General features: G+C 36.0%; 2 protein-coding genes across 9 annotated transcripts in view; one reads left to right on the top strand and one right to left on the bottom strand.

Annotated features, from left to right (window-relative positions):
• Positions 1-22,861, top strand: LOC114253255 (uncharacterized). 7 transcript variants are annotated; one of them, XR_016324483.1, is made up of 14 exons: positions 1-221; positions 6,035-6,164; positions 10,402-10,537; positions 11,684-11,791; positions 12,031-12,114; positions 12,734-12,834; positions 13,554-13,685; positions 14,159-14,257; positions 14,745-14,886; positions 16,468-16,696; positions 17,251-17,417; positions 17,847-17,989; positions 18,859-19,076; positions 19,178-22,861. XR_016324483.1 is itself a non-coding variant. In XM_028188054.2 (13 exons), the coding sequence occupies exons 2-13, from the start codon at positions 6,051-6,053 to the stop codon at positions 19,000-19,002; spliced, it is 1,599 nt and encodes a 532-aa protein (XP_028043855.2). In that variant the 5' UTR covers positions 1-221; positions 6,035-6,050; the 3' UTR covers positions 19,003-19,450. The 7 variants fall into 7 exon arrangements, 4 of the variants coding, with proteins under 4 accessions (XP_028043855.2, XP_089590425.1, XP_028043854.2 ...); XR_003625174.2 differs by lacking the exon at positions 1-221 and adding an exon at positions 486-1,373; XM_028188054.2 differs by having other exon boundaries at positions 18,859-19,450.
• Positions 223-24,653, bottom strand: part of LOC114253256 (uncharacterized) — a 29,309-nt gene continuing 4,878 nt past the window's right edge. Inside the window, exons 1-2 of one of the 2 annotated variants that reach the window (XM_028188056.2) lie at positions 953-1,086; positions 223-561 (exon numbers count right to left, since the gene is read on the bottom strand). In XM_028188056.2, the coding sequence (XP_028043857.1) occupies positions 289-561; positions 953-1,027 (348 nt within the window). In that variant the 5' untranslated portion in view covers positions 1,028-1,086 and the 3' untranslated portion in view covers positions 223-288. Of the gene's footprint in view, positions 562-952; positions 1,087-24,653 lie in introns of those variants that run through there. The other variant, XM_089734303.1, reaches the window with a different exon arrangement.

Here is a 24,653-nt window from a genome sequence, read left to right as displayed (position 1 = left end):
CAAAAATACAACCAATCAGTAGTGTTTATACGCCACCTAGTGATATATTTGCAAAACTCATAAACAGTATGGCGTGTAGATTCTGTTTGTCATTAATGGTGAAAGGGAAGGGGACGTTATTTTACTCATAACTTAAAGGAAAATATGTGAATATCATTGAATGTGACGAGTGTAATGAAGTTTTATGTTTATCTTTAATGTGAAGAAAGTAAACAATCCAGGTACGTTAGAAATATTTATGTTTATTTACAACGTGTGAATTTCCGTGACCTTATTTCCGAAGCGGTACTATGTTATACCGTTAGACGAAGCGCGTGGCCACCGGTAAACCGCGATTGAGTGCCGTGAGGGCCGCGTCAACCCCTCCTCTCGCGATTTCCCTGGCGGTGGAGGAAGGAGCCGGGAGCGGGAGTGATTTTGTGACGGCACATGGAGGGGATCCCGCATCTTGGTGGGGATGTGTCGCGTTCGCGTGATGGACGCTCTGTCGGTCAAAAGGAACTGGTAGGGGTGAACAACCTTCGATTTCTGTCTGGGTCCGCCCACGATCACGCGGCTACCCTGTGAAAAATGGAAAAGTGTTTTCCAGCTTTATTTTTAAATTGCGTAACGAAAAATGCGGCCATGTTTGAACATTTCTTTGTTTCGGTCGTACATTTAAAACCTTTCCCTAAACCTTCAATTGAATAATCCTTAATTATTCACAAATATTATCATATCCAAGACATACATAGTTCAACAATTTATAAACATGTAGGTTTACAATAAAGATTCAGCAAAATCGAGGTCAATGACATTTTTGCATGACCTCACTCAAACATCCTACAAAATATGATCTGATATCTTTAAAACAGTTTAAAAATTATTAATTCTCATAATTCTTCATTTTCATATTTTTATTTCACATAATATATTGATTAAAACCTCTAATGGATAACTGAATAAAAATCACTGCCATTGAACCGACACCACACAGTACACAGTGCTGTGTATTGTGAAAGTATTGCGAAGAGAAAGTGAGCATCATGCTATAGATACATGTGCGCACTCACAAACTTCTAGTATGTATAACTAACTGGTCGAGCCCGTGTAAAAAACTTTCTTTAACCCACTTTCTTGGTTGACAATCACGTTTGCCTCTCACCATCGAGACATCTTAGTGTTGTACGTCTGGTGGTCGGTAGTGGTATGCCCTACCAGTGTCCCAGTGTGATCCCGTTGTGGTGTGGTGGTGGGATGTATGGACGTGGGGATAGGCGCGGGTGCGTGCTGTGACGAAACTAGGACAGTGTAGTTTTTTTTTCGAAGTCGCCGAAAAGTCGAAAGAACATGTGCGACATGCAGAACATGCCATCAAGAGATGATACATCTTGGTACTTGATTATATTTTAACTAAAATAGTACTGTTTAAGATTGACTAATTCAAAATGACATGGCAATATTTGGTAGTGGAAAAAAATTTAAATTTAAATTTAGTTTGCAAGTGTAAAAGATTAGAACATGCTCATTTTTTGTTTTGAGAAAAAAAAGCTATTAATAGTTAGTCAAATATTGTTATGAGAGCATACAATTTAAATTCAGTTTTAACACGATTGTGAATGTAGAAGAAGCAATCGACATTAGTCTTACAAAAATATATATTGGGTATTAAGATAAACTTTCACTTTAGCGTAATATAAAATGCCTTACATGTCTGTTTGTTCAACTTTCTCCTTGTTTACTTATTTGTTCGTCTGATCTAGTAGAAACATATTTAATTTATTTTTATTTATTTCAAATTGAAGTAAATAAAAATAGTTTGTTCTGTTACTTTTGCAGAATAGCCTAATTAAAACTTAATGTTATTTTCTTCTTCACAGAATTGTATCTTTTAAAACGGTTAAAAATGTAAAGTAATTGGACCAACAAGCATTCTCATGTACAGCTAATTAAAATAACCACAGCCAGCTTGTAATAGAAAATAACCTATTTCTATAAAATTGGCAAATTCAGTGTAAATACAGTGAAGTAAACCTTCAATGCATGTACGTTTTTGTTATAAAACATTTACCAAATGACAATCTGAAGACAACTGCCAAAAAACTTAATGATGTGTGAGGTATAGGCATTTTTGACCTTAATAAGTAATTTATTGGATTATTTTTGTTTGTTAAATAATTCCAACAGCACATAAAGACTTGAGTTTTAAATGATATTTTTTATTTATTCATATTGAAATTATACTAAATTTGATACCGAAATTTATCACATTATGAGCCATAGATCTATATATCTATACTAATATATAAATCTACAGTGGTTTTTATGGATGTTCCGTTATAACTACTGAACCATGCATCCCATTGACTTGAAACTTGGTATCTGTGTAGAAAATACATGTACTTAATATATAGGCTAATATTTATATGAGTGTTGAACTCCCTACACCAGTTGCGGTGGCGTTAATGATGAGAATCTTTGTGGGTGTGAGAAATAATAATGTTAATTTTAAATGCCCAGCAAAGCGGACGGGTACAGCTAGTTTATTCTAAGTTTAAATCTATGAATTTGTCAAGCAAAACCTTTTTACGAAAATTTTACTGATTGAGGAGTTTGAAGTTTCCCATAGCTATAGTAGATAGATAATATAAAGAAGGAGTGCAGAATGCAATTTTTTTTTTAATTATGCATAAAAAATTTACACATGTTTTTAACAGACACACACACATGCATATAAACTATTTTGTTTATTGTTCAAGTGTGTGGTCTAATGGAAAATATATTAATATTGTTTGTCTATAGTGTAGCCTTGATAATAGAATAATAATAATGCTCAAACTTATAATTTAAATTAATTGTGATCATATTTTGACCACTGGGCGACCCCTGATTAATCAAAATAAACCTCTTTTCTGATCAATAAATAACAGCTGAGTTCAAATACAATTACATAATAGGTTGGGGAAAAAGTTTCTTCGCATTAATAAGAAAATTCACAACATTTTTTAATATACTTTACATGTAACCAAAGTATGTAGGTACCATTTTGTTCGATAACTTTTTGCCATCTTGTAGTTAGGGACATGATCCCATTTCTATAGAAATTTTGAGGCTTTTGATCAAAATACCGCGACAATTGGTTTTGGCAGTCCTCTCGTGATGTTAACCTGACACTGCCTAAACAATTCTGAAAAGATCGAAACAGGTGGAAATCTGAAGGCGCAAAGGCCTAATGGACTTTTGCTAAATTAGTTCACGAACAGTTGAAACAATGAATAAATTGGTTTATGTATGAAATTTACTAATAGTGATTTAGATTTTTTTTTACATTTTACGTTTTAACGTAATTTTCTACTGGTGGTAGGACCTCTTGTGAGTCCGCGCGGGTACGTACCACCGCCCTGCCTGTTTCTGCCGTGAAGCAGCAATGCGTTTCGGCTTGAAGGGTGGGGCAGCCGTTGTAACTATACTGAGATCTTAGATCTATCTCAAAGTGGGTGGCGCATTTACGTTGTAGATGTCTATGGGCTCCAGTAACCACTTAACATCAGGTGGGCTGTAAGCTCGTCCACCTATCATTGACATTGCTGATATTATAGCCACATTACCATTATTATACCCGTTGTGAGACGCGCTGTATGTAAAAGTCGATGCTTTTATGTTACGAATAGATGACTACGCAACACAGATTCTTCTACGCAATTGTAACTGCGTAGGAATAGTCAAACTTGTTCGCGTAGTAATAGGCATTGGTTAACCACACCTTGCACAGATGAACGAATATTAATTCATGACGTGTCACCAAATAAAAAAATTTAAAGGTTATATTATTATATAGGTAGAGTAGTTTACAAACGTTGTTTGCATTTACAAAGACGAGCTCTCAGGATAATTACTGGTAATTGGTTACCGAAGCTCATAGATATTACTGCGTGAATCGCCAGTTAGTATGAGAAACTTGAGGTCGAAGCAGAGTTTGTACCGTTATAGCGGTCATACTAAACTTTAAATAAGACGCTTAAGAAAGTTCTCAAAAATCCGTAGACAATTGGTCGTGCGGATCAACAATACGACCATACTTGCGAGTTGCGAGAGATTACTCTAGGCGTTTTTTTATTTTTTATTTTATTGCTTAGATGGGTCGACCAATTCACGGCCCACCTGTTTTTAAGTGGTTACCGGAGCCCATAGACATCTACAACGTAAATGCCGCTGCACACCTTGAGATATGAGTTCTAATCTCTCCGTTTTTAAAGTACCTTATCTATACTAATATTATAAAGAGGAGAGATTTCTTTGTTTGTTTGTATTGAATAGGCTCCGAAACTACTAAACCGATTTAAAAAATTCTTTCACTGTTTGGAAGCTACACTATTCCCGAGTGTCATAGGCTATAATGTTTTTTTGAAAAAATTTGAGATCCTTACCAAAACTCCAATAATGTAACTCAAGGTGTAAAAAAAATTACCTAAAATATTCTTTACATCGTGTGCCCTGCGAAAACTATTGATGATAGAATTAAATAATGTACTACGACTTTGTAGAACACATTATTATTTACACAAAGTGTCGCCACAGCATATGTTTAACTATTATAGTTATACTACGACTTTGTAGAACACATTATTATTTACACAAAGTGTCGCCACAGCATATGTTTAACTATTATAGTTATGCCGCAATAACAAATCCTCAGTCTGCCTCGGGTGAGATCTATCCCATCCGAAACTAGCGCCTTTGTCTAACGAAGGTTTTCAAATAGTTCAACTGCGTAATACTGACTGCTACTGCTCCCAACCCATAGGTGAAAGACAGGTGATTTTTCATCTTTTCCGAAAAAAATGTTCAAACCAGAAATATCTGCAACATTATTTATTACACTTCATGTAAAATTTACATTGGCGGACTTAATGCCTAAGGCATTCTCTACCAGTCAACCAAATTTAGTGCAGAGTGAATAGTGGTAGGTGTAATGCAATTTAGACAGAATAAATAAATTATTTCAAATATTGAAAACACTAACGTAATTGAAAAATAGAATGTAATAGCAATTTACATCAGATAAAGAAAAGAAAGAACTGGAATATATCTTTAATATATGGTACGGTTTTTTTATATTTTTATAATTAAAAACTGCAGAATAAACGCGAAATTAAACCGTAAATATAAGTACTTTAAAATATATTTTAAGTAATAATTATTTTTTTTATTTTGAAATCTAATCAAAACACTTTTTTTTATATACTCTTGATGTGTGTCAGGTGCGTCTAATCGTTATGTACTTATGATTTATGTCTGTACATTGTGATGGTAAAATACAGATTTATGCTTGATATAAGTAGAAAAAATGTATGCGAATTGAAGCAAGTATACATTACTTGTAATATAATCAATACTAGTGGGTCCCGCAGTAGTCGAAATTCGACTATCATTAATTGAAATTATAAGTTTGGACATTATCATGGTTCTATTGTCAATACTTCTATAATCACAGTTGTCGGCAAGGCTACACTAAAGATAAATAATATTAATTTATTCTCTACAATAGTAACAAAAGTTTGACAATAAACGCAGAGTATATGACAACGTGGTGTGTAATGTTTTCTTTATTGACTTAATGAATTTTTAACGCATAATTAAAAAAAAAAAAATTCTGCATTCCTTCTCTATATTCTCTAAAAGTGTGAGAAATTTCATAATCCTCCGTCCGCGCAATTTTCGTAAAAAGGTATACAAATAAATAATAAATAAATATTTACTAACAATCACGCCACGTTAACTGGTCCCGTGATAAGTTCGTAAAGAACTTGTGTTACAGGTACCAGATAACGGAAATAAATGTAAGATTTTTATTATACACATACATATATTTAATATACATCCATAACCCTGGAAAAGACATTTATATTTATCATACAAATATCTTCCCTTGGCGGGATTCGAACCCGCGACCCCCTTGTGTAGTGACATCACTTACCACTACACCAGACGGCCGTTAAAGTTTTTGCTTCACGTCTATAGATAAATATATCAACTTGAATTTATTTTTTTGCAGTGACGAAGATAGCGAGATGAATTTCGCTACGTTTGCTGCGGGAGGTGCACATTTCGTGACCACTGGAGGGCAGCTACCGGTTACGAAAATTCAACAGAATGTGTCGAACAATGGAAACTCTTTATCACAGGTAACATTACATTATTTATATATATATTTTGTGGTGGTTTAGTGGGTGGACGAGCTCGCAGCCCATCTGGTGTTAAGCGGTGACCGGAGCCCATAGAGATCTATGACGTAAATGCGCCACCCACGAGATATAGGTTCTAAGGTCTCAGTAGGTAGTTACAACGGCTGCCCCACCCTTCAAATCGAAATGCATTACTGCTTCGCGGCTGAAATAAGTAGGGCGGTAGTACCTACCCGTGCGGACTGACAAGACGTCCTACCTCCAGTAATAAAATGATGTCATGCGGTTTTATTTTTGATATTGTTGCACTTGGTTCAGCCAAATGTAAAGGTTAATAATAGCCTTAATCTGTTTTAAATCCTAAATGACATTGAGATACAGTAATTGTAGCGTTCACTATCTTCAAGTTACCCTTGATAATTCAAAGCCACTGAAATTCAAATGAAATAAAATAGTTTAATATAATATGTTTATATCCTCTTCGACATCTATAAATCCAGCTCAGGTCTCTTGTTTCCGTTGCAAAGGCTCTTACCAGAACACCAACGGTAACGGTAGGCAGCGGCTTGGCTCTGTCCCTGGGCATTGCTGAAGTCCATGGGCGACGGTAACCACTCACCATCAGGTGGGCGTATGCTCGTCTGCCTACAAAGGCAATAAAAAATAAAACGTTGACGCATCTAATGTAGGTGTGTTATAGGATGGGAACAAAAAGGATTCCCATAAAAATGTTTCATGAAATGTACATGTTTATCTTTCCATTTATTAGACATTTTTTTATCGTCGTCTTTGGCATCCGACGACATTCTGAGATGCTGCATTTTCAATGAATCTTCAATTCTATTGTTCATCACTCATGCAACGTGCGTTGACACAATAGTGAAAATTCTCTCACTGCGTTGACACATTAACGATTTTCTGTTGGCTAACATTGTTCGAATGAGATTTTTAAGTTAAGAACCAGACTGACTTATTGAACACGTCCAATACACAGTTTTTGTGTCTGGTTTCCTTTTATATAATTTACAGGGTAGGCGTTATAAAATGGAGACCTAAGATCCTATTTCTCGTCTATCGGCTCAGACAAAAGCTTTACATTAGATTGGCCGTGGCTAAAATATATCTGAAATTAACTTACTACTGTGGTAGCAACTTCAGTAATCGATGACTTCTATTTTAACGGAATAACCTGGTGTATATGTTGTCTTTTTACGGATTTACACGTCATTACGGATCCTCCTGATCCATTAACGGTGCTTTTACCTCAAGCACCGGTCTCCGTGCTCGTCGAACGCATCGCTCGTGACGATGGGCTCGACGAGTGAATTAACCCACAGAAACAGCCCACTGCGATTCTCGCCGGATCTTCTCAGTGGGTCGCGTTTCCGGTGGTAGATTCTGCGAAGCACTGCTCTCGCTAGGGCCAGTGTTAGCTAAACTTCTGGTTTAAGCCCCATGAACTCGCCTACAATAGGTAGGAAAAAAGAAAACGGATTTACGACAGCTGTGTTAATATTACGAGACGAACTTTATGTCCGTTGCTTTTGTTTGGGGTGTTGCTTGCCGAGGGGAACTTAACAAAGGATTGTTACCGTAAATGGTATTCATTTTTTTTATATTGTAAGAATAAAGTCTGGGATATACATTCAAGTCAAGGGATTACATGTTATTTTCTCATTAGCTCTCGTAATATTAAAGATTGTCTATGTCATGCCAAATGTAATCACGAGTATTTACAAATGCTTACGCTTTACTTGATGTTGTGTGGTTACCTGTAGAGACCTCAACGTGCATGCCTCCGACCGCTTTGAGACATGGCTTCGAAGTACTATAATAAAGTTTTTTTTTATTGCCCTTGTAGGCAGACGAGCATACGGCCCACCTGATGGTGAGTGGTTACCGTCGCCCATGGACTTCAGCAATGCCAGGGGCAGAGCCAAGCCGCTGCCTACCGCTTAATACTCTCCACAAGCCTCGTTTGAAGAAGGACATGTCATAGCGCTCGGGAAACACCGTGGAGGGGAGCTCATTCCATAGCCGGATGGTACGTGGCAAAAAAGACCTCTGGAAACGCACTGTGGATGACCGCAGTGACTCCAGGTAGTATGGATGAACTCTACTCCGGTGGCGGGCGGTGCGATGGTAAAAACGAGGTGCCGGTATCATCTCGAACATTTCCTTAGAGCACTCCCCATGGAACATACGGTACAAAATACACCACAACCACAAAATACACTTTATAAAGCAAAAGCCTTTGTCCAGGCGTGAAGTACCGCTTCGCTCTGTTGAGGACTCCCAGCATTTTGGACGCCAACTTGGCTTTGCCTTCCAAATTACTCCGAAACTGGACTTCGCTCGAAATGTCGACCCCAAGTATCCCAATACTCTCGGAAGGTTGCAGGGATACTCCTTGGAATTGCGGCGCCATGACAAAGGGGCCCTTCTTCGCAGTGAACGCGCAAACTTGTGTCTTTAACGGGTTGAATTGAACTAAGATCAATTCACCCCATTTGGAGACTCGCCCCAGAGAGTTCTCCACTATCGTCTCTCTTGCACCACGCTCCGAGAGAGACTCTGATGGCCGATATATCGCGCATCCCCCGTGCTGTCATCCGCATAGCAATGCATGCCATCAATAGACAGCATGTCATTGATATACAGTCAGGATGAAAAGCGTGGGGGAGAGCACCGAACCTTGTGGAACGCCAGTGTTAATGGTCATGGTATCAGAACAGTCACCGTCTACAACGACCATGATGCTCCGCCCATCCAAAAAGCTAACGATCCACTTGCAGAGACCCTCGGGGATTCCGTAAGATGGTAGCTTCGACAGAAGTGCCCTATGCCAGACCCTGTCGAAGGCCTTCGCGATATCAAGGCTCACAGCAAGAGCCTCGCCCTTGCCCTCCAAGGCTTCAGCCCACCTGTGAGTAAGGTATACAAGAAGATCGCCAGCTGAGTGACCGTGACGGAAACCGTACTGTCGGTCACTGATCAGCTGGCGATCTTCAAGATACTTCAGGAGTTGTATATTTATTATCCGCTCCATCACCTTGGAAAGCAAGGAAGTTATCGCGATAGGCCTGTAGCTCGATGGGTCCGACCGGTCACCCTTCTTGGGGATAGGGTGGACGTGGGCGGTCTTCCATGAAGACGGAACCCTATATACCTACCATTGTGGAGAGATAGATATATGACAAAGGGAAGATCTTCCACCGAGCGGGTGACAATGCTCGGTAGACCGACAGTCCGAATGTTGTTGTTCGGATCTTGTATATATGCAAGCTTATTTTGAAAATGTCGTAAAAGAGATTCAGGCATCTGTCAAATGTCTTGCGCTGTATGATGGCTACCCTCCACACCATTCAATCTTGTAACATCAAACTGAGCAAAAATTAGACTGAAAATATTACATTGTACCAACTTTTAAGATCAATATCCATGGAATATTAGACCAAGGAACAAAGAAATAATCGACATCGACCACTTACTAATACACTCCATAACATAACAAACAGCAAAGTTTTTAAATTGTTAAGATTTCGTATTAATAGGAAGAAAACTAGATATAGGATTCTTAGAGTAATTTAGCTGTAGGGGTCTGAGGTATCAGTTCATTTTGGAAAAAGGTCTTGTTCAAAATTTTTTGTGAATGCCTGGTCTAGTCAAAACGAGCAGCAACGCAGCATTGGTAACTGTCAAACGGATTCATTGGGAGGATCACTGTTGCCGCCCATCACAATTTTTTTTTATTGCTTAGTTGGGTGTACGAGCTCACAGCCAACCTGATGTTAAGTGGTTACTGGAGCCCATAGACATCTACAACGTAAATGCGCCAACTACCTTGAGTTATAGTTTCTAAGGTAGTATAGTTACAACGGCTCCTCCGCCCTTCAAACCGAAACGCATTACTGCTTTACGGCAGAAAGAGGCTGGGTGGTGGTACCTACCCGTGCGGACTCACAAGAGGTCCTACCGCCAGTGATTACGCAAATTATAATTTTGCGGGTTTCATTTTTATTACACGATGCTATTCATTCACCTTGGAAGTCAATCGTGAACATTAATTTGCTAAGTACATTTTTCATTAGAAAAATTGGTACCCGCCTGCGGGATTTGAACACCGTTACATCGCTAGATAAGATTGAAGATTGCACTGGACTTCTTATCCTTTAGGCCACGAAGTAGCGTCATTAGTAAAATGGGGCACTTTATTTTTAAGCTCTTTTATTTTCAGATGGTAGGTATGGTGGGGGGTGTCACTATGGGCGAGGGTGGCATGCAGTATGTCCGGTCGCTGGACGGCGGCACCAGCTTGCAGCCCACTCCTCAACTCATCTCCGTGCCTATAGCGTTGCCCGGAGTCAAACCTGGTACGTAATCATACTACTTGGAACATAGATTTCTTTTGCTGCGTTTATGGACTGTAGTCTGTTCTTTAGGCTCCGGTCATTGTTCTCGCCAACCCGTCACTTGCGACGAAGGGCTCGGCGAGTAAATTAACCAACAGATACAGCCCAATGAGTTTCTCGCCGGATCTTTTCAATGGCTCGCGTTTCCGATCCGATGGTAGATTCTACGAAGCACTGCTCCTGGCTAGGGTTAATGTTAGCAACGTCGTCAGGTTTGAGCCCCGTGAGCTCACCTACTTGTTAAAGTTACGCCGAAATGGCCTCTCAAAGTCATCAGGTTAAGTAGGACAATGATTTTTATGATTTTTAACAAATTTTAAGATTTTGTCGGTTTATTTAATCAGGTTTTTTCAAACTACTTAATACTGCTACTACTACTAGCTTGTACTTTATTTAGTTTTGTGGGGGACAGTGAAAGGGATTGTTCATGAAGTCTTAATAGTAATGGATATCATAAATGAAAAACAACATTGGTTGATGGAACTAATCTATACATATACATAAAATTGGAGTGTCTGTTTGTAATATTGAAATAACCGTTTTTTACCACACGCATATGAATATATATACGGTACACACCAAAATAACATTTTTTACAATTTTTGTCTGTCTGTCTGTCTGTTTGTGTGTTCCGGCTAATCTCTGGAAGGGTGGGACCGATTTTGATAGGACGTTCACCGATAAGTAGCTGATGATATAAGGAGTAACTTAGGCTACTTTTTTTAGACTAGCTTCGCCCCGCGGCGTCACCCGCAGTTATTGTGGTACCACGCGCAACATGGCGGGACTCTCCTATCAATAATAAAATTTAATGTTTCCGAGGCGAAGCGAGGGCGGGTCGCTAGTTTTAAATATTTATGTTATTATTCATAATGAGTTGTCTGAACTTGATATAAATCTGTTATAAGAACACTGTCAAAGTGTTGTTGAAAACAAAAATAAGGTTCTTATAACTCTTTTTGAATAAGACCATTAGTGTTTTAGGAAGTTTATATGGTGCGATGAACAAACTAAAGCGATTATTATAAAACAACCACTTAGTATATAAACGTCAATGACAGTAAGGTGTGTGATATTATTACATAGAAGATGCCTTTATCCTTTCAGGTGATCCGCAACCAACGGTGCAAATACAGGTGCTCAATCCGAATCTACTACAAACTCAGCAACAACCGAAATATCATATGCAAATACCCATACAGGGTTTACAGAATGGTAATAAGTGCTTATATTATTTTGTAGGCTTTTATTTGTTGCTTTTCTCCTCACCCATTCATTCACTTTTTTCATCATTGTTCATGTATCAAACATTGAAAGCAGACTTTTTCATACCTTAAAAAAAAAATTGAATACGTTTACACTTTCCAATAAAAGTATTGTAGAATATGAAAAGCTCCCAAGTACAGGATTATGTACGGGGAGTTACATCCTATTTTTCTGTGATCGTTTTCAAGGTGCTGTTTTGACCTTGGCGTATTCACCGGAAACTAACGACGCTGGCACCTTACAGCTAGTCGGACAAAATTCATTAGGAGAAGGTAATATCTAAACGCACATGCGAAATTAGTTAATAGAAGGAATAAAGTATACAGATTATATTTTGGTACATACAATTCAAATTTGCTTATGAAGTTACAGTAAACACAATTTTTTACCAATCATACATCACATAAACCATTCATTTAACGCATATCATTCATACGATTCATATAAAAACCCGCTTTAAAGCTTCATTTTGAATTTTTTCAACATAAATAGTGTAATTATCAAAGATATTTTTCCTCTAACATTACAGCATTGAAATAAATATATATTTTTAATTATAATTAAGTTAAATGCATGTGACTAGATGTATGAAAATGGTAGTGCAAGGTAAAGGGGGAGGAGGCTCGACCAAAGAAGACATGGAAGGAGTGTGTGAATGACGATATGAGAGAGAGACGAGTGAATCTTGAGATGACGGCTAATAGAAGAGAATGGAAGAGAAAAATTAGCTGTGGGACCTCCACCTAGTGGGATAAGGTGGAGAAAAAGAAGAATTAAGTTAAAAATACAGAGAAATAATAAATGAAAATTCATGCCGGATGCAATAATTCAATATAATATTATATATTTCTAATTTCCCAAGTATAGATATAACAGGCAGACATTTTACAGGGCTCCAAGTATTAACCGCTCTCTCACCAGATCTGCAAGTTATACAGCCTTCACAAACTCGAACACATGACAGTGAACATAACCAGCCTACTATGCATCAGGTATGTTAAAATATTACTTATCCGGGCAGTTGGCATTTGTACTTAGAGTACAGTTTGATTCATTTTAGTATACTTTATTTATTATAAAAAAAAGAACATAATATTCCTAACCTAAAAGTACATGTTATTATCCACAACATGCTTCGTCAGATTACAGAAATAGAGTTATCAGCAACATGCTTCGTCAAAAAGTACAATACTTACTTTTAGCTACAAGCGTCGTCATTTGATTAATTGTATTAAAATCTCTTCAATATCAATATCTCCATTACACACACAAACACTTTTACATAAGAAAAGGGTGATGGTATTAAATATTACTGGTAGTAGGACTTCTTGTGAGACCACACGGGTAGGTGCCACCACACTGCCCATTTCTACCGTGAAGCAGTAATGCGTTTCGGTTTGAAGGTTGGGGCAGCTGTTGTACTGTTAAAAGTGAGACCTCACAACTCATGTCTCGAGTTGGGTGACGGCATTTATGTTGTAGATGTATATGGGCCGGTAACCACTTAAAATCAGGTGGGCCCTGAGCTTGTCTACCCATCTAAGCAATAAATATATATATATATATTTATATTTATATGTTTCTCTTGTAACAAATTCAAATCCAAACAATGAATGTACATTCATACAAGCGACCGTTGTGTTTGTATCATCTATGTAAAAGCTCAGAATATTCCCTATACAACAAGCTAATATTATTTTTCTACTTACAGGTATTCATAACACCAAACCAACAGATTATTATAAATGGTCCGGATAAAGCTTTGAACAACAACACAGACAACAATAATCCTAACATCACTAATATTACCATCAAAGAGGAATGTGAAGAAAACATTGATGATGTTAGTTAATCAATGCATTATTATTATTCTTCTGGGTCTAGGGAAGTTGTAGTGCTTCTATCAAGAATAGAAGTTATATTTAGATAACCGTTCCCAAAATTATAACACTATTAATAATTACTCCCAGGGTGTTAAAACGAATATACCTTATTGGGTCTAGTACAGAGTTTTCTAAATATCACTTATTGTTAAACATATTGAAGAACTACATCAATCTGAAAAATAATCAGTTAATTTACTGATTGTAGAGCATATTGCACAACACAGGGAAGCACCAATATTTATTTTTTTGCTTAAGTAATCATGACTTCCCATTTAAAAAGTGAAACATAAAATAATAAATAGGCATTATCTGCATCTTTAAAGCGATACTTGTTTTAATATAGTGAATGTTGTATTCCGTTAAATGTAATCAGTTTGATTTTAATTTAATTACTAAAAAATACAAAATTAAAAGATATATTTTATTTTAGGAAAGTTCACAAGGGACTGAGACAAGTGACAGTATGTCATATCCATCGAACCCCAGTGATGAGGCGCTGCTAATAAAGTACCTCAACCAATTTCCGCAGGTATGTATGTATCTGATTAGTATGGAAACATTGTAAATAATGTCCAACTCTTTAACTGCTGTATTCGTGAAAAAGGCTCAGAAACGACATAATCTCTATATATAAAAATGAATTGCTGTTCGTTAGTCTCGCTAAAACTCGAGAACAGCTGGACCGATTTGGCTAATTTTGCTCTTGAATTATTTGTGTAAGTCTAGAGAAGGTTTAAAAGGTAGATAAACATGAAAATGCTCGGAATTAAAAATAACAATTTCGTTTTTCCTTTGATGTGTCCCCCGTCGGACGGATTCCTTTTGTTTGTTTTAAGTTTATTTTATACAAAAGCTTAGGTCTTTTATTTATAGATTGAGGCACTACGAAGTCTGATGGGTCAGCTAGTCATTGATAGATTTTTGCTAAAAGTTTCATTTTGATTTTTTTTTAAAAACGACACTATGTCGAAATTCGTCGCGTCAATTTAACAAACTGTTAATAATGTTGTTTTCAGCAAAAACAAGTATTGCCTGCTTCTCTACAACAGTTCTTAAGGCTGAAACATACTGAGGCAAAAAAGCAGATGATCGAAGTTGAAGTTCCACCAGAGCACGACAAAACAGTCGAGGCCGTCGCTGAAGCCATTCTCAGTGAAGGTACACGGTATTAGAATTAATCCAGTCGTGCTATTGAAGTAAAAATTAATTTAAGGTCAACCAACATGCATCGATTTTTACCCAATCCACCATTGTAACCTCCTGTGCATTATTCAGTTACATTTTACAGTAATAACAGTTTTTACAGTAACAACATTCAAATTATGTTGGAATATATAATATCGGTTCTTCGTTTTTAATGGCAATTAAAAAACAAACAATAGTAATGTTAGCTGCAGAAAAGCAATTAAAGGGTTTTGCATTAGGGACGCTCGAACTTTGACAGCTCACAGCGGCCATCTTGGTAAAGCGATAGACGTCAATTTTGGCATGGACATATAGGTAGTTTTCTAATTACAGCACTAGATAATGCATAATGCTCAACGTTGAATGTTCCAACTACAGCAACGCTTCGCACAATCGAGCACTCTCAAAAGTACTGCTCTCGCGTGATACTCGCAATCGATACCGACTCAGTGACAGAAAATTGACAAGTGTTTTTTCTATAAGTTGGCATTGATCGAAATTTTGTTTATATTATCGTTAGTAATATTATTTATTGTTGACAAAATTTTGTAAGGCTTTCGTTTCGTCGTAGTTTCGTTGGAAATAATCAAAGTTAATTCAAACTGTGCTAAAAAAAAATATATAAGTATGGATGAAGGTACAAATAATTACTTTTTTTCTATGTTCCACATTTAAAATGTGAATAGGTACAATTTCATTTTAGAATTCGAATCTGTAAACAAATTTATTTTACAGGAATATATTTTTGTACGCATTGCAATGGCTTGATCGAAGCATCATCATGAACTTAGCGCACTCTGCTGATGCATTTGAAAACTAATTCACGTTCCAATTAACTTTCAGCATAATTCGGCATTGTGCGTCACTGTTTTTCACGCATTATGCTCTGTAATTGGAAAACTACCATATTTAGTCGTGACATTTGACCATGGAACGTTACACGCTTGTCGGGCGGTATCATCGGCCGTTATTTCTTCGAAGATGCGCAAGAAGCCGCTCTCATTGTCAACGGTGATCGATATCGCATGATGTTAATAAACTTTTTGTGGCCTAGGATAGATTGTATGGATCTCACATACATGTAGTTCCAACAGGACGACGCAACTTGCCATACAAAATGGGAAACATTAAATTTATTGGATGAGAAATTCGAAGGCTTCGTTTTCTCACGTGGTGGCGACGTCTACTAGCCACCGAGATCGTGTGACTTAGCACCGCTCGACTACTTTCTGTGGGGCTACATGAAATCTCAACCATAACTCGCGCTCTGTGAAAAATTGAACCCCATTTATGCGAAGATGTCATACAAAATTGGTCCACCAGGACACACTAACCATTGTGGGGTCGCGGTGGCATTTGGCTGAAATTATATTGCATTAATAATGTCACTCTATACACTTTAATATAAAATAAAAATTGTGGCAGTATCACTTAAACAGATTTTTCTATTTTATTTTTAAGTTCGAGCTGTCTTAATGAAAATCCCTTTATAATGTTAAATCATTAGTTGAATGTCAAATAAATATAGCATTAACAATTATTTCCTTAATTCAGACGGCACTTTAAGAATAAAAAGCAAGAAAAGAAAGAAATACAAAAAGAAGCCAAGTAAACCGGCCCGACCGAAGCCAGGGCAGGTTGTCATAGCGACTGCCGCCGATGGAACACCCATATATTGCTGTCCAGAATGTCAGATGGCATACCGAGAAAAGGATGAACTGGAACAACACCTTAGTGTTCACAAGATCGAGAGGAGATTTATATGTGGAATCTGTGGTGCTGGGTAAGTTAATTAATTAAAAGGGTTAAGTAAAAGTTTAAAAATTCTTTAACATAGTGATAAAAACTATAAATTATATCCAATAAACTGTCTTCAGTCACAATTCTATATTCAAATGATTGCTTCCGCTGTATCCCGGCCATTACTTTTAATGAAACCGCTTCTATTATTATCCGATTATAATAATAGTACCTTGTGCTTCAACTGTATGGTGGACAAAATATGATTATTAGCCTCCTAATTCCAGTCAGGAAACCAAGGTATAGGATTATGACATTATGCAGTGCAAAAAATTGAATTAACCTTGAAATTTTCTTAAAATCCTGAAGTTTATAAAAGTATATTGAAAGATTCTAATACACTGATAGACACAAGTTAAGTTAAATATTTTATTTTATCAAAAATTAGGCTGACATTTATTCAAAGATTTGTAATGTTCAATCATGATGATAGTTTGTTAGAAATAAATAAATAAATAGATATACGATGATCAACCAAATAAGTGGCTAGTGAGATATTAAAGTCGTAACCAAAGTTGCTACGGTAATTTATTTCAGTTTGAAACGCAAAGAGCATCTAGAGAGACACAAGCTAGGACACAACCCGGAGCGGCCCTACGTGTGCTCTGTCTGCACCAAGGGCTTCAAGCGGCGGGAACATCTCAACCTCCACGCCGTGCTGCACTCCGGGGTCAAGACTGAGATATGCGGAGAGTGCGGGAAAGGTACGACCAATAAATTCAGACACTGTCACAAGAAACAAGACATATGTCGAATTTTGTAATTATCGGCAGTAACTCTTCACACAAAGGTTTTTTTTTGTTTTCTACCCAAGCTGATGGTCTTGAGAGACCATTTCAGCGTAACCGGGCGAGTAGGTGAGGTCACAGGGCTCAAACCTGACGTTGTTGCTAACACGAACCCCAGCAAGTGCTATGCTTCGCAGAATGTTCGCGTTTCTGACCCGACAGTAGATCGGGTCAGAAACGCGACCCACTGAGAAGACCAGGCGAGAAACTCAGTGCGCTGTGTCTGTGGGTTAATTTACTCGCCGAGCCCTTCGTCGCAAGCGACGGGTTCGACGAGAACGATGACCGGGAAGATAAAAGATAATATCAATCAGTTTGAAAACTGTATTTACTTATTTGTCGCAGGCTTCTACCGTAAGGATCACCTCCGCAAGCACACACGGTCGCACGAGAGTAAGCGAGCTCGCGAGCAAGCGGACGCGGCCACTGCTGAGAAGCCACAACCTGCCAACAACAATACTTCTAGTATACCCGAGATCACCATTCATGTTAGTAACTAAATGCACAATTTTAGTCCTAGGTCCATATCATACATAAAATAATGACTTGGAAATATATAATTTAGCCTCTAATTAGGGTTCCCTGTGCATAGAACATGCATATTTGTAAATGTATACATATGTTATAAATAGAAATATCTATCTACACTAGACAATGCAGATGTAGAACCCCTAAGCCCACACGGGTTGCTCCCATTGTCCTGAGTATGACCACCGTGTCAAATAATCATTATTCCACATGTTAATTTATATCCTTATATAATAATGTTTATATATAATACTATTATTATACAGTCTGATCAATGAAACATGAAAACAATACTGAAATTAGTCTATAAATAAAACAATATTATAATATGATTCATACTAGCTGGGACTACGCTGTTTTAAACAGTGACCTCAGTCTTTATTAGCGCTCAGAAATTCTATAACAGTACAATGCGGGAATGGACAACGCATCTTCTCTATGTTTAACTTTAAAATGATGTTACATCTTGGAATTATTACAAGTCGATTTTATTTCCTCAAAATAATCATCGTTTCTCATTATACTTTTCACTATTTTGTATTTAATAAAAAAAGACACCAGTCAACTACCCGATTGAAACTTAGACTCACCATGCATATAAACGTCACAGTGTAGTGGCAGAACTTAATGTCAGACCGTATGGGTTGGTTCACAATCCCATAAGTCTACCACGATGCACTCCTGCATTCTCATTTGGATTTGAAACAATAGGATATGAATTTGACCCTCATTAGTTAAGGTTAATTTTCGCATTCACACTGTGGTGTCTCCGGCTCAAAAACTTTGCTTGAACCAATAAGAACTCTATTTTCAATGTTTTTGTTTATAGATTCCAACGAGTTCAAGCATGCAAGTGCCCATCGAGATAAACATCCCCCAGCACCTCGTGACGTCACTGGCGTCAGCGCAGCAGCAGCAGCAGCAGCAACAAGCACACGAAACACTGGACGCCCTATTGGCCCAACACACCTGACACTCTGCTTAGCGGCCGCCCACACCGACGGGGAAACTCACACCATGCCTTCGATCCCAGCCCTAGATAAATGGGTAAATGCATAGTTTTTTTTTTTTTTATGTTTAATAACACTCTAAAATTATCTATTTCATTTTTCAATTTAATAAATGTAATGATTTTTCCCTTTCTAAAGATTTCCGAAACAATCATACCAAGCAAAAGAATCAAAAAAAGAACGAAAATTGAGAAAAACCTCCCATTCACGAGTTCAAATATTTGGTTCCGCAATCATTGAAACTAATACACTACAATTACAATATTTTTCAGAGGGAACCAATTATTTTTATTGCTTGTTGATAACGTCATACACAAGCCATCAATCATTATATGTTTAAGAAATTTGATCAAATCAATGGAAACCTAAATTTTAAGAACCTGAATTAGGCGAATAAATTAGTTAATATTCTAGATCTTGAAGGGAAATGTTAGTAGGCTACTTGATTATTAATTTCCTTTATTGCGAATAAAATGTAAATTATAAGATTGTTCTCGTAAATTTATGAATTTTTGTAAGTCCCCGAATGCTTCTTCTTAAATATAGAGCAACAATGAAATAGGTATATATGGATAATGTTATTGATATGGTGTATATGAAATGATTTATTTTTGTAAGAACATTGAATATTCAGTAAATTAGCTAGCTGTACAGTTTTATATACATATCACACATTTCGTGTAAAAATAGCTTCATTTCATGCGTAAAATTTAAGTTCGCAGTTGTAATGTTGGCAAAATGTAGACATAGTACACATTTAACAAGCATATTTCAGAACTATAAATAATAGTTAGTGTAATGTAGAAAACACAAAAGTGAATGAAAACAATATATAATTTTAAACAGGGTTCTTTGAAAAAGGAATTAGCATATTGTTCAAATGAGCAAGATATAACGGTTTGTAAATAATTTAGAATTTTGTACGGTACACTTTAGTTGACTGTGAATATATCGCAGTGTATATTTTAGAATTTTCTTTGCGATATATCTAAATGTTTGAAATGTCGAATTGTCATACTAAATAGAGGTCATGTATATAATCTAGAACTTTTTAAAATAACTCTAAAATATCCCTATATCAGTTATATTATTATTGAACTAATATTTTACCTCTGTTTTTAAGTATTTGCTATGTTAATTGAAAGCAATTACCTGTATTAATGGTTTTAGAGTATATATAGATAGTATAGAATATGCGCAAAAGGTTATATATGAGTTGTCTATTATCAAAGGTGGCAATCTGTGCATTTGGACAAAAAAATGTTATTGATATGTCAATACAGATTGATTTGAATATAATCGTCTCCTTCAAAGAATACGGTTCAAAACCTGCATTAAATAAAGGTTAATAGTTAACCTGTTATTTATCTAAGATGTTGTTCAGAAGAGTTTTGTGACTGCCAATGGAATACAAAGTCAATAATTCGTTTTTCTGATTTACCAATAATTTTCCAAAAGTCAGATTGCCGGCTTTGATAATAGTCGACTCATATATGAAATATTAATTGTATTCTAATAATAATCTGATATAACTGTTATGTTACTATCATGCAAGAATTTGTTGGCTTTTGATGGTGAATGCATGAGTTCTGCCTAAGTTTTAAATAATATAGTCATTAATTGAATTCATATTCACATTCACAATATATTACTCTACTGGATTGAAATGAAAGAAAACAAAGTATCAGTAGATATTTGAAATCTACATTTATATATTTTAAATTGAGTATTGTCAAACACAATAAATCCTGTCACTGAGACTTTTGAGCCAAATGTTGAGAAAAAAATTGAGTTATTAATTGAGAATTTGAATTCATTACAAAAACCATATGTTTCTTATTATGGATACACTGCCTTCGTATACATATTACTAAAATATTTTGAGTTATTTGCTTTATGTATAAGGCGCGGCTAACATCAAATATTTGATTTAATAAGTGATATAAATAAAAATTGCATTGCATCGCTCGATTAGTTTTAGGCAGCGGCTCATCTGTGTCGTGATATTGCTGACAATAAGCGACTGTGATCACTTACTGTCAGGTAGGCGCAGCTACCGGAGCGCGCAGTTATCACAACGCTAAAGCCCCCACCTTTGTATGAGGTTAAAATCACGTTTGTCAATTGTATTGTGATATGTTCTTTGTATTCCCTTCTTACACGACATTGAAGCTACGGTTCGATCTATTTATTATTTGTAAAGACATGGAGCGATGTATGATAGAAAATAGCACGTATGTCTTTATAATAAAACTAAAAATACAATGCGGTGGATGATAATCTACCGAGCACAAGGTCCTGAATTGAATGTCTTTCTACGAGGACTGTAAGGTTTGTATATTTTTTAAAATTTCAATAAAATTAAACTTTTACTCTCATATTATGTATCGGAAGGTCAAATTGTTTTTTTTTTAATTCAAAACGAATTTGACATTGATGTTTGCAATATGGAGTGTAAGGAGTACCATCTCAGTGTATTAAAAAGAGTCCCCTAAAAGGGAGCTAATTAAGATGGCGCCACAGTAGCACGCGGAAAGATTTGAATAACGGAACGTCTGACGCTGTGGTAATTTTATGCAAGAAAAATCATTGCCAGTGAAATTTCACATGTGAAGAAATAATTGTGATTTTTTTTAAATTCATCCAATGAAAATGAATAAAAAGTAACAATCATTTCCAGGCTTACAGCACATTTCACTCTGTCCACAGATTCGGTAGAATCTGGCGCCAAGTTCCGTTAAAAAATCCCGTTGTAAACGGAGCGCCAGACTACCCACTGTGTTTACTGTATTTAAAACTAATATATTCATAATCATTTCCATTTTCTACACTAGCGCTGTTTTGGTGAGTCTTCCAACAATAATTTGCTGTTCAGTGTTTACAGATAGATACTTTTTCGACTTTTCCCCTATAGAAGATAGTGCTCTTTACCTCTGCCATCCATTGCTTGCAATCCTCCAAAATTTAATCAAAACAAACTTCAAGTCGTTTTTAGGAGTGTATTTTTTTTATAATTCATAGATAAATTCATCTTAACAAAATATGAACTTTTGGGAATTACAGAAACAGACTTGCACTTATAACGTTATATATTGACAGCTTTAATGTAGTTTTATTGCGAAATATGATTTTTTTTTTAATTCGAATGATAATTTTTTTAGAATTAGTTTTAAGTTGGGCATCGTTTTTTGATTATTTTTAACGTGTGATGATGAAAAGCTCTCGGTTTTGTAATAGATTGCTTTAATGCGCGTATTCGTTGTTGCTCGATCGATGTTCGTCAGAAACAGATGCTCGCAGTTGTTCTATATGAGTCGTCTATTATCAAAGGTGGCAATCTGTGCATTTGGACAAATTTTTTTTATTGATATTTCAATACAGATTTGAATATAATCGTCTCCTTCAAAGAATACGGTTCAAAACCTGCATTAAATAAAGGTTAATACTTAACCTGTTATTTATCTAAGATGTCGTTCAGAAGAGTTTTGTGACTGCCAATGGAATACAAAGTCAATAATTCGTTTTTCTGATTTACCAATAATTATCCACAAGTCACATTGCCGGCTTTGATACTAGTCGACTCATATATTAATTAACATGATGATGATTTTATTAAAATTTTCATGAGTTTACCGTATTTCTACTGGTTGATAAACGGATTTTTTTATGTATATGTATTATTATATATAAACGTTGAGAATGAAAATGAAACTTGTGGTGCTACAAAAAAATAGCATATTAGCTTTTTTGGCTTCGGTTTTTTATTCTCACCACGCATTTGTATATATAAAAATAAATATTAATAACAAAAATGAATAAAAACAATAAGAAGTTTTTTGGAATTTGTATTTTCAATTCACTAGAAGTCTATATTAATTTTTTGCTGATTTTGACAGAAATTTAAAGAGACATGTATTTAAGGATTAGTGAAGAAAATATCAAAAATAAATGCGGCATTATCTTGTTATCCTCTGGCTCTCTGGTATATCTTCCGCTGACTAATACCGGTGTAAAACTATGTAAACTCGATTGCTAATCTTTTTAATTTGATAATTTTATCACCCTACTCCAGATACGGAAGGCTTCGTGTGGCCTAACGCGGCTTGTGCGCTAAAAAACTTATAATTGTAAATAATAACGAATTTATTAGATTAATTCGATCGAAACGTGGGAGAGTTTTATTAATAACTAGCTGACCCGGCAGACTTCGTAGTGCCTCAATTGATAAATAAAAGACCCAAACTTTTGTATAAAATAAACTTAAAACAAACAAAAAGAATCCGTTCGACGGGGGGGGGGGGACACATCAAAGGAAAAACAAAATTGTTATTTTTATTTAATTCCGAGCATTTTCATATTTATCTATCATTTAAACCTTCTATGGACTTCCACAAATAATTCAAGACCAAAATTAGCCAAATCGGTCCAGCCGTTCTCGAGTTTAAGCGAGACTAACGAACAGCAATTCATTTTTCTATATATAGATTAAAAGTTTTTCTGTTTTAATTAATTTCGTGGTTACCTCGCTTGTGTAACCTTCCCATGTCGGGTCCGGCTTGTCGCATAAGAATATTGTGGCGATATTCGTATTGCGACACCTGAAATATGTGTTTTAACGGTAATGCAGATCGCGCGGCCCGCTCGTCGCTCCCGCTACCGCTTATCACCGGGCACTCATCTTGAATGCGCGCCGGACTTCGAGTCTCTTGATAAATGATACATCGATCGAGCCATTTCAATATTGAAACACGGTAGTTTAGTATTTTTTCATCATTACAGAATAAAGTTGGAAGTTGCGATTTTTGTAAATTGTCTTAGAAGTAATTTGTAAAAATAATAAATCGTATATCTCAAAATTTTGTATGTTTCGATTAAAAACTTCGGTCAAAAACTTTCCAATGCTAGCGAGTAGGTAAAATATATACATACTTACATACATGAATACATATTTTTTAACGGTATTTTTATGATGCGTCAAAGTTAATTTAGTTGTAGGAAGTAAGGAATATTGTACGTACCTATGTAGTGTTTTTTTTTTTGTAAATCAATTCTGTGAGTTAGTTGGTTTTTTTTGGGACAAGCAGTAGTTTTGTAAGTTTCTTGTAGTGTAAACTCTTAAATTTTCGTACTGTCAATTATTATAATGGAATTAACGCGATTTCTTCTCTGTACAGTGCAGCCATAAGGTTCAGTTCTCACTGCGCGAAAATTTTTGTTTTATACCAATATCGATTCGGGAAATATAATCGTTTCGAGAACCAATGAGACAGTCTTAGCGAGCTTTTAGCTCCTTACGAATTTAAATTTTTTTTTTCTGACACGTCGTCTTCTCGCCCTAAAACTGTATAATCTCAAAACTTAATAATTTTACAGGAGAGTGTTTTAAAGTTTTAACATGTGATATTTTTAATATTAATCATCTTTGCAACATTTAATTTTTTTACCAATTACATTATCTGTCTATTAAAGTAAGATAAAATTATGTAATAATTTTGTTAATAGTAATCAAAACATTGGTAAACTAAAAAAAAAACTAAAACTGAACTACGCTCTTTTGACAGTATATATGAGAAAAATACTGGGTGATAACAAATGATTCCGCATATTAACTCAC

Source organism: Bombyx mandarina, chromosome 17 (assembly GCF_030267445.1).
Source record: "Bombyx mandarina strain Sakado chromosome 17, ASM3026744v2".
In the NCBI taxonomy this organism is placed as follows: domain Eukaryota; kingdom Metazoa; phylum Arthropoda; class Insecta; order Lepidoptera; family Bombycidae; genus Bombyx; species Bombyx mandarina.
Note: the sequence above shows the minus strand (reverse complement) of the source record. Positions and strands in the feature narration are given on the sequence as shown.

Excerpts from the sequence above, each read along its gene's own strand:
- LOC114253255 (XM_028188053.2), top strand. The coding sequence starts at position 1,330 with ATGTGCGACATGCAGAACATGCCATCAAGAGATGATACATCTTG. Across the intron at positions 1,374-6,034 it reads TCAAGAGATGATACATCTTG|TGACGAAGATAGCGAGATGA; the intron begins GTACTTGATTAT and ends ATTTTTTTGCAG. Across the intron at positions 14,887-16,467 it reads TGAAGCCATTCTCAGTGAAG|ACGGCACTTTAAGAATAAAA; the intron begins GTACACGGTATT and ends TCCTTAATTCAG.